Source organism: Theobroma cacao, chromosome 9, assembly GCF_053813885.1.
Source record: "Theobroma cacao isolate CCN51 chromosome 9, ASM5381388v1, whole genome shotgun sequence".
Classification (NCBI taxonomy): domain Eukaryota; kingdom Viridiplantae; phylum Streptophyta; class Magnoliopsida; order Malvales; family Malvaceae; genus Theobroma; species Theobroma cacao.
This window is the reverse complement of record NC_142647.1, coordinates 43154249-43165128: the sequence shown is the minus strand read 5'-3', so window position 1 is coordinate 43165128 and position 10880 is coordinate 43154249. Positions and strand designations below refer to the sequence as shown.

Below are 10880 nucleotides of genomic sequence, written 5' to 3'. Positions count from 1 at the left end.
AGCTTGCGAATAAGATGAAGATTTGCTCAACCCAAATTCATAAAACCTTAAGATAAAAAAAGAAGTTAGGTGAGATTCTTCCTATTTTTTCATTCAAAACACGTTGCATATGTATATATAATCATGCAACCCTGCCAGAGCTTATACTTGTTTGACTTGTACTATCAAATTGAAAAGTGGTCGAAGTCGGAATCATTTAGTTTAAACTAAGGTTGCCAGATTAGTTGTAATAATCTGGACGTGGGCTTCATCAAAGTATTATTTGGGAATGTAATACGCATGCAATTGGGGACGAGTTTTTTGGGTAAATGGAATTGAAGAATTGACTGTCCTGAAAACGATGACACGAAAGATTTATATAGAGAGAGTGAAAAGTTATTTTGATGAAGATATGTTAATTCATAAAAATTATTCACGTCAAAAGCTGTTCTTCTCTTTCGAAAGTCATGTCTTGTGCAAATATTTTGTGTCTCTTTCTGTAAATATGTGTGAAAGATCACAACCTTCGACCAAAAAGTAATTCTAACTGATTTTATTCTGGTTATGGCTTCAGCTTTAATTAGTTTTCATCGGCTATCGTAATTAATTAATTAGTTTTTTTAACACGTCTGTGTGTGATCCATGACCAGAATTTCTGAACATTAAGCTAATCATTTTACACCCATTGCCATTTGATTAGTTGCAGGTAGAAATGGACCCTTCTACTTGAAGGCAGCAATGCCATTTTCTAATGCTGATTTATCATGACAATGAACTTCCATAGCTGGAGCTCTTCTTGTGCATTTTTTTCCAGGTAAATAGCAAACACTTTGTTATTGGTTGAACACGTGGATGACTATGGTGATGCCGTCCTAGCCAAATTTCTATTACACAAAATGGAGGCAGCCGAGAGAGTTAGTCAAACTGGCGGAAGAAGTCATAAATGTGCTTGTTTATGTCGTCTGCTTTTTCCATGTTGATGAAGTGCCCAACCCCTTCCATTACAACTACTTGCTGCAGATGTGGCACATCTTTCTTGAACCCACCGTTGTGAATGTATTCCTTAATACCCGGCATATGATAAACCAGGTCCTGATCACCCACAATGAACTTAGCCGGTACTTTGATTTCACAACCACCCCATGGTGCCAACAGTTCCCAGTTTCTGTAAAGAGAATTATAGGGTCCATTATCACCCAATCCAAAAATGGGAACCATAAAAAAAACATGAGATACTGCATAAGTTTTTGGGGATATGGGCAAAATGATTTTATATCAATTAAGAGAATATGATTCCTCTCAACACTCAAATCCAATATGCAATAATACTTTTATGATTTAATTTTTATTTATAAATTAATTGATATATCTCTTCTTTGAAACATACCGGTTAAAGTTTCGGTAATAATTGATGCCACCGGTGAAGCCTTTCTTGTCAAATTGAGTGACGTAGTAGTTAACTTCTTCCTGTGTCAGCCAAGAGGGCAACGTAATTGGGGTATCTGCTGAATGTCCGAATAGTTTGCCTTTGGGTAACAAAATTGGACCTGGAACCCGGTACGTTAGGAATTCCTTTACAACTCTTTCTGTCCCAATCTCTGCAAACTCAGCTTCAATTTCTCCAGGTTCCTATTAGATTAATATATGTGTAAATATATATCAAGGAGCAATATATATATCAAGTTCACGCAAATACTTGATCAGACGTTAATTCAAGTAATTTACCTGAAATCGACAAATGTAATAATCATTCCCATAGAAAGCTCTCCAGCCATCAATGGGATTCATTTGGCGACCAAGTTGAATATAGGGCACGCTGAGGTTCAACAAAGCTTTCACTTTGTCAGGCCTAAACAAACACAGATACCAAGCCATGAAAGCACCCCAGTCGTGTCCTACCACGAACACCTTCTCTTGGGGAGGAGCCACCGCATCCAGAAGCTGAACCAAATCCCCCACCACGTGGAAGCACGTGTAACTGCTCACCCTATCTGGGGCATCCGTGTCTCCGAAGCCCCGCAGATCAGGGGCCACAGCTCGGTAGCCGAGGGAGGACAAAGCGTTGATCTGGTGACGCCAGGAGTACCAGAGCTCGGGGAAGCCATGGAGGAAAAGAATCACTGGGCCTTGCCCTTTTTCTGCTATGTGCATGTTTATGCCATTCACCTTCAGTGTTCTGTGCTCTACCCCTTCCATCCTCCCAGCTCTCAGAACCCTTCTTCTTTTATCTCTAAGTTCTTTGTTGTTATATCTACCTCTTTTAATAGTTGTAATTGGTAAGGGTTGATTGGCTTATACATTGTCTGAACTAAAACTTGCCTGTTTCGATCCGTAGAAAACGATGTGAAGAGTACCTAAACAGTATATCATACAGCAAATATTGTTGGAGTTTGGCAAGACACCTAGTTAGCAAATATTAACACGCCAACTGGCAAATTTCGGGAAAATCAAAGCTATCCATCCTCTTTCTCTCTTATGAAGGAATGTAGCATACGGCTCTTTTTCATGTCTGCTTGGCTTTTTCTCCAATTCATTACCTTTGTTGAGACTTTTGATTTGTCAATGCTCAAGGTTGGGGAAATTGATTTAAAGCCGGTTAAGCTATAATAATTTGATAAATTGTTTAGCAAGATAAATTATAAAAACTCTAATTTTAATTAAAATTTATCATAACGGGTACTCATGTTATCTTCAATCACCTAATAAATCAAAACAGAATAAAATTACTTTTAGTTTATATACGATTTTATATATTAAAAATAAAAAAACTCCATAAAAAAACGGAAAAACTCAAAGTTGTATAGTAATAATAGCATTAAATTTTTTAGTAAAAAGAGAGAAAATATTTAAATAGTACCTGAACGTAACTTTATATTTTGAGTTTTTTTTTCTTTTAATTTTTATAAAAATAAAAAAAATCTTAGATTTTGTTATTCTGTTGCTGAATCTTTTATTTTTTTTATAATCTTTGTAAAAAGAGATAAAGAAGAGAAAGATCATGATTTTGTGTTAGAGAAAGGTGATTTGTAAAAAGAGGGACAAGAGAGGGAGATTGATTGAGACATAGGGGTATTTTTTGAAAAATTAGTGTGTTTTTAAAAGAAAAGAAAAGAAAGCTCCTATCTAGAGCTTTTTTTTTTTGTTAATTTTATTCTTTAAAAAAAGTTAATTTTTTTAAAAAAATTTTAAAATCTTGTTTGACTTGATTTTTATTTTTAAGAGATAAATATATTAAAAAAAAAAAGTAAGGCCAAATAAGCACTTAGCTTAATTTTTAAGTTGGCATCGACTTTAAGAGGATTTGGTAAATTGGGGGAAAAGGCAAGGCAACATTAATATATATTTCACTTGCATTTGGTGTTGCCTTTTGAAATGTCTTATTATGATAAATTTCCTTTTGTTTAGAAAAGAAAAAAACCAATGAATTATCTAGGATGAAAGTTTGCAAGTGATGTCCAGAGTTTGTAATCTTTTGAGATAAAAAATAATTCCTAACATAATAATTGTAAATTCAATCAATCAAAATGAGGAATTGTGCACGTGAGTTTAAATAAAACCATAACTAATCACACACATACATTCATATATATATATATATATATATATATATATATATATATATATATATATATATATATTTGGGCAAGATTACTATATAAAACGTTTGGTCTGTATTTTGGCATGTGGGATGAAGAACTGATGTGATAAGAAAGGTGGGGGACCAGCCCTGCAAGGCTTAGCCTCCCTCTTAGCTCAGCAGTATCTGTATATAACCTAAAAATATAGGATTAATCAAGTTTGGATTACCATGTTAATTTTATCCAAAAAAAACACATGAATGGATATGTTAGCTAATTACATGAATGGACAATTTTAAACTTAAGCTACATAATTGTTACACCATTATACTTAACATTTATTCAAAACTTTATAAAATATCTATAAATTCACAAGCCAGTAATGCGTAAATTTATAAAAAAAATGTTAAAATATTTGACAATCTAACTACTCACGGAAACTGAACAACCATACATTTGTTTTTTTGTTATCTCTACGTTAATTATGTATAATGCATCAACCATATATTTAAGTTATTCATCTAATTTAACTTTAAATATGAAATTTTTTAAAAAAAATTTTATAGAAGGAGAATTCAAACTTAATTTTGTAAAGAAGATAAATTAATTTACATATTTTAAAATCAAATAATCAAGTAAGAAAATATTTATATATATATTTTAACATAATAAATCCTTTACACTTAAATATTTAACTTATTAATAAGCATATCAATAATCTACTTAAAGATTTATATTTTTCAATTTAGTCCCTTAACATCTCAATTTTGTTCAATTTAGTCCCTATACTATATATTTTTGTTCAATTTAATCCGTATGACGTGGTAAAATTTTTTTTAAAAATTTTTTAATCTATCACGTGGCATTGACATGTAAGCATGTCAGTGTCACATCAACATTACCATGTTATCGTATAGTGCCACATGGCATTGCTACGTCATCATATCAAAATACCATATCATCACAATGTGTATACGTTAGAGATGACGTTATCTTTTAACGGCAAAATTGGATGTCGTTAAGAAGAGGGACTAAATTGATGCAATTTTCAAAATCAAGAGATTAAATTGCTTCGATTTTGAATAAAAGGATTAAATTGAACAAAATTAAAAAATATAAAAACTGGATATGTCTTTTAGTCATTGATCTATATATTTTAGGGGCATTTTAAAAAATAACCCTTAAAGACAAGATGGTTTCAAAAATAACCTTTTTTATAATTTTAACTATTTTTAGCGAAGTTGGACAAAATTACTTTTAATGAAATTACACGCTATGATGTTACATGTCATGGTTAGGTTGTTACATGCCATGTATAAAAATATGTGACAAGTTATGGTTAGATTGTTACACACAATATACAAAAACATGTGATAAGCCATGGTTAGGTTGTTACAAGCCATGTTAAAAAAAAATACTATTGTTACACGTCATGGTTAGGTTGTTACACGCCATGTACAAAAACATGTTACATGCTATGATTAAAAAATATTGTTACACATCATATTGAAAAAAATATTATTATTACAAGTCATGTTGAAAAAATATTGTTATTACACGACATATTCAAAAACATTTTGTTACACTTTAATGCTTCAAATGTTGTTGTTACTTACGAACCAAAACTTCAAATCCTCTCAACTTTTTTCATTTTTTTTAACAATTTAGCACCGATTAAAGTGTTTTTAACATGTTTTCATAAATCAAAATACAATTTTTTTTTTAATCTAAAACACCTACTTTGACTAAAAATAAAAAAAAATCCTTTGAAAACTTAGGTTTATAAATTTCAAAATTTTGAGTTTATTGGTATCTAGGTTGCGAATTGATTCAATTAAAAGCTATTTCATACATCTGTGATTGTTTCTACCGTTTTCGTTTTATCCAAAATACCTAAAAATCAAATTACCCAAATAGCCACCCACCCAAGCACGTCAAAACCATTGCTTGGTGTCTTGAAAGCGCAAGAAAGAGAAATCTGAAAACGCGGGAGAGAGAAATCAGAAGTATAGTAGATGAATGCCGAAGAGAGAAATCGATAAAATTTGAGAGAGTGGGATAGTGAGATAGAGAAATCTGAAGCATAAATGGGGAGAAATTATGATGAATGGTTTAATTTATTTGAAATAGTTTAAAGGGCATTTTTGTCAAGTCATAGCTAAATATGGTTAAAAACAGTTAAATTTATTTTGATGATTATTTTTAAAATGTCTTTATCAAAAAAGGTCATTTCTCACAATTTTCTCTATATTCTATTTTACAACTTACTAGGCCTACTAATAGTGGTAATTGATAAGAACAAGTAGTAAAGCTTCTTTCGAATAATTTGATAAACCAGCTGCCTCTTCCAAGTTGATATAAGAGATTCGCAAATGGAAGCTTTATAGTCAAAATTGCCCTATAACGTCCAGGGAATCGAAGGGTAAAATTAAACTCGAAATTCTAGACCTTTAAATCGATAGGGTTATCCATAAACTTTTTCGGGTAGAATTGCTCGGGGTTTTCCCAGCTCTCAGCTTAGAATCTCTTCCTGTTGCCCAAATGTCAACTTGGATGTGAGTTTTGGTCTAAACGTTGTAGCCATTTATGTTGAATTCAGAGATGGATTCTCTTGGAAGTAAAAGTGCCCATGGAGGATTGATGTAGTCTCAAGGATTCCTTAACCACCATCTTTAGGTATTGAAGCTGATCGATGCATGTCGCATTCGGAGACCTTTCCTTTCCTTTCTTTTCTTTCCTACACAGTTTCTGATTTTCATCTTGTGCTTTCTTGATCAATCTTGGCTTTCTAGCAAGCTCTGCCAGAACCTACCTCGCAGTACTCGAAGTAGCATCAAATCCACCCATAAATGTTGGATATATTCTAACAGCAGGTAATTAGTAGAGAGGTTAGCAAAATCGAAGACAAACATGCAATGCTTTCCAAGAGACATGGTTAAAACTTTTTAAACTTTTAAGAGGAAATTATGAAGAATAATCTTTCTTGATAAGGACATTTTAAAAATAACCATCAAAATAAATTTAACTATTTTTAGCCATATTTAGCCATGACTTGACAAAAATGCCTTTGAAACTATTTCAAATAAATTAAACCATTCATCACAATTTTTCCTCATTTGTGTTTCTGATATCTCTCTCTCACCATCCCAGTCTCTCAAATTTTATCGATTTCTTTCTTCGACATTCGTCTGCTATGCTTCCGATTTCTCTCTCCATCATTTTCAAATTTCTCTTTCTTGCGCTTTCAAGATACCAAGCAATGGTTTTGATATGCTTGGGTGGGTGACTATTTGGGAAATTTGATTTTTAGGTATTTTGGATAAAACTAAAACGGTAGAAATGATTATAGATGTTTGAAATACCTTTTAATTGAATCAATTTGGGACCTAGACACCAATAAACTGAAAAAATTGAAATTTATAAACTTAGGTTTTTAAAGGAATTTTTTTTATTTTTAGTTGAAATATGTGTTTTAGATAAGAAAATTTATATCTTGATTTATGAAAATATGTTAGAAACACTTTAATCGGTGCCAAATTGTCAAAAAAATAAAAAGTAATGAAGAGAGTTGAGACGATTTGAAGTTTTGGTTCGTAGGTAACAATAATATTTTTTTAACATGACGTGTAACGATAGTATTTTTTTTTCAACATGGTGTGTAACAATCTTTTTTAACAATGGCGTGTAACATGTTTTTGTACATGGCGTGTAATAACAGTATTTTTTTTAACATGACATGTAACAACCTAACCATAACGTGTCATATGTTTTTGTACATGGCGTCTCACATGTTTTTGTACATAGCGTCTCACATGTTTTTGTATATGACGTGTCATATATTTCTGTACATGGTGTGTAACAACCTAAATATGGTGTGTCACATGACGTGTAACAAGCTAATTATGGCGTGTAACATATTTTTGTACAGGACGTGTAACATCATAGCGTGTAATTTCATTAAGGGCAATTTTATCCAACTTGATTAAAAATAGTTAAAATTATAAAAGGGCTATTTTTAAAAACATCTTATCTTTAAGGGTTATTTTTAAAAATGCTCTAACTTTTAACTTGGAGGTTTCTTGTTTAAATTCTGGAAAGAAGGGTTACCATAAGTTACGCTGGGTAAGATAATTTTATTTACTTAGATACTTGACAAAAAGATTTATTAGCTTAATGTGTAAGAGATTTATTTGGCATGACATGCACTATCATTCCAACTAATGACAGCTGCCCTTTTCTTATACTCTCTCTCTCTCTCTCTCTATATATATATTGAATTTTATAACCTTGGTCGTTGAAAATCATTGTAATTTTGCCTTTCATAACATAAAGAAAGCATTCATTCTAATTATGTCTTTACTTGTAATAAAGGTTTGCTTAGTCCCTTCAGCAACTCAAATACTAGATATGATTTCTAGGTTTCATGATTTCAACTTTTTCACATCTGACGTTTTTTTGTTAAATTTTATATTGAGTACATATCTAAATTAAAACCAAGTGACGATTAATGCACAAATCTTTTTTATGTTAAGTAATTAAAATATTTAAACTTAAATTTATATTATAAGATTTCCTTTTATATATCAACCATTATATATATGCTTATATTTATAAAAAAGGGACAAAAGTGCATTAGTTGATTTGATTTCGTGCATGCAACATGCTTAAAGTATGAGAACTGTGGTAGGATGCATGTGGTTTTCTCGACCTTTCCTTTCTCTTAGGAATACGTAGAAGCATTCAAATGATGTTACTTTTGTTGAAAAATGTTGTGGCCAAGATAGATTATTTGTACCATGCTTTGACAAATATAGTTGAGAATTATTTTCAAAGTTTTGTTGTAACACGACTGGCAACCAATAGGGTTATTGGGTCAATCTCAACCTACAGTTTATAAGGAAAATATCTAATCCCCCATATGGAGTAGAAGATTTTATTATTCACCTAACATTATTTTATAGAAAAAAATCCATGTGTGCCACAATATAGTTTCAAAAATATTAAAAAATTATCGTATTTAATAAATTTTACATGTATTGCTAGCTACCCTTACATTTCTCTAATAAAGCTTCTTACTTGCTTTTTTTTTTTTTTAAAAAAAGTTTGCATAAAAGGAGCCAGAGAAAAGAAAGAGAAAGGTATAGTGGTATCTTTTTCTTTGTTTGAAAAATATGTAATGGAAAGTGAGAGATGTTTAGAAATTATAAACCAATCAACATGTTTGTATTAAAAAATTGAAATCGATTTATGCATTAAATATGAATAAATTTATGCTATTTATTTATAAAAATAAAATAATAGAATGAGTGTACTTTGTAAAAATAATTATAAAGAGTTATACTATTAAACTTTGTTTTTTAAAAGTCATTTGATTTGACGTAATTAAAAAATATTCTTGAAAATTTGGCTGTAATCCAAACATATTATCACATTTTGCCATTGTAGACTTTTTTTTTGCTATTGTAGACTTGGTAATAAGATACACTATATATTAATTTCTTTTATTCATAGGCAAAGCATCACAATTTTCAAACAATCGAATAATAGCTTCTTGTGAGACTAAAACTCATAGGGTTTGCTAGTCTCCATCTGACATCTACATAAAGGGTAATTCTTTTTCCTTTTAACCCACTAAAAAATACAAAAAGCATGGAACTTATGGCTGCAGTAGCCCATGGCTCTAGCTTCCTCTCCTTTCTCCATATTTTCCAGACAAATCCCACAAACTTCTTCTCCATCTTCTTCAATTCTGACAGCATTCGTTCCAGCAAAAGCAGGATCAATAGTTTCGGCTAACAGTTTAGCCAGTTCAATGCCCACCTCTAACTGAACTTCCATTAACGTTGTTTCGTAGTCTCTGTTGGTTTCACGTGCCCTTGACATGGCCAGCGTTGTTGCCATTGTTTCACACCTGATGAAATCAAGTTGTTCCTTGTCTAACTTCCCTGAGAAAGTAGTTCTTGGATCACACGAACCGTCGAAAGTTGAGTAATAACGCCCCCAGTTGCTTAACCTGTTCAGAGTTTCTGCTTTCAGGGTTGCTATTTGTTTCACATCCATGGTGGCAATTGATATATAAAAAGTTTAGAAAGCCTGGAGAAATTAAAGAGAAGCAAAGAGTAAATTAATTCTTTCTTGGTGATTCTAAACAGGCGGTGACAGTGCGTTCTAAACAAGTAGTTAATTTCAAACAAGTGTCAGTCTGAGAGAGGTATAAAGATGGTCAAACCTTGTCGGCTTACACTGACAACATTGGCAATTGCTTGGCAAGTCAAATAATTTGGGCCTTGATTGATCCACCAGAAAGAGGACATATCAGGTTTATTTTATTATCCAGGCTTATGAATCTTAATGTACATGCTCGGGGAAAAGATATAATGTTGGAAAAGGACATAACTTATCTGTATTTTGGTTTCTAACTAAGAAAAAATATCATTCGCTCAAAAAGTATTGATCTTTAGTGTTCGTTTGACATGATTTATTTTTAGTTTATCTATTGTTTAAAAATAGAAACTGAGTCAAACAAAATTTCGTTAACAACTCTTAAAAAAATAATTTTTTTTAAAAATAAAATCTAAAAAAAAAACTTAAAAAAGGCTCTAATTAGAAGTTTTCTCTTCTCTTTTTTTTTTTTTAAACACGTCAACTTCTTAGAACTATTTGTTTTCAAAAAGATCCTATCTCAAAAAATACTCCCTTTCTCTCCCTATCAATCTCCCTCTCCTTTCTTCTTTTATGCAAATCATCATTCTAGTTTTTTTGTTCTTACAAAAATTAAGAAAAATGAATATCCAAAATTCTCTCTCCCTATCAATGGCTAAATGTGATTTTTCTAAATTATTACTCTCACCTTATACTTCTCTTCTTCGTTTCTTCTCTATTATTAGGGTTAAGGGTTCTAGTAGTCGATTACTTACTTTCTTTCATATTTTTTTTATGATTTATTATTAATTATAAACTTTATGTTATATAAATTTTTTTTATATTTTTAAAAATTTATTTTAAATAGATAAAAAAATAAAGTTAATTTTTTTTATTTGAAACAAAGAAATTAGTGATTAATAAAAAGTTATTTATTAAATATCTTTTATGATAATTTTAATTAAAATTAGAGTTTATATAAATTATTTTACCAAATAGTTAATTTATAAGACAGAACTTATAAAAAGTAAATTTACCAAATAATTTTATCTTAATTTTAAAAACTATTATTTTTCATAAGAGTTTTATAATAGTTTTTAAGTTAAAAAAAAAAGTCAAGCCAAAAATGCTCTTAATAATCTTTTTGAAAAAAATGAAAATTCAATTACAAGTTTTCATGGA

General features: G+C 30.7%; 1 protein-coding gene and 1 pseudogene across 1 annotated transcript; both read right to left on the bottom strand.

Moving 5' to 3' along the window:
- Window positions 1-699: 699 nt before the first annotated feature.
- On the bottom strand, window positions 700-2330 carry LOC18590027 (epoxide hydrolase 1-like). The gene is made up of 3 exons (XM_088810268.1): window positions 1705-2330; window positions 1367-1608; window positions 700-1144 (listed from the first exon to the last, which is right to left on the bottom strand). The coding sequence occupies exons 1-3, from the start codon at window positions 2173-2175 to the stop codon at window positions 895-897; spliced, it is 963 nt and encodes a 320-aa protein (XP_088666394.1). The 5' UTR covers window positions 2176-2330; the 3' UTR covers window positions 700-894.
- A 6718-nt stretch (window positions 2331-9048) lies between these two features.
- LOC148760996 (E3 ubiquitin-protein ligase ATL9-like) lies at window positions 9049-9648 on the bottom strand (annotated as a pseudogene).
- Window positions 9649-10880: the final 1232 nt, after the last annotated feature.

What these genes read in the sequence shown, in the direction of transcription:
- LOC18590027 (XM_088810268.1), bottom strand. Translation starts at nt 2,175, where the DNA reads ATGGAAGGGGTAGAGCACAGAACACTGAAGGTGAATGGCATAAACATG. An exon ending in ATTACATTTGTCGATTTCAG is followed by an intron (nt 1,609 to 1,704) that starts GTAAATTACTTG and finishes TTAATCTAATAG; the next exon opens with GAACCTGGAGAAATTGAAGC. An exon ending in TATTACCGAAACTTTAACCG is followed by an intron (nt 1,145 to 1,366) that starts GTATGTTTCAAA and finishes TTCTCTTTACAG; the next exon opens with AAACTGGGAACTGTTGGCAC.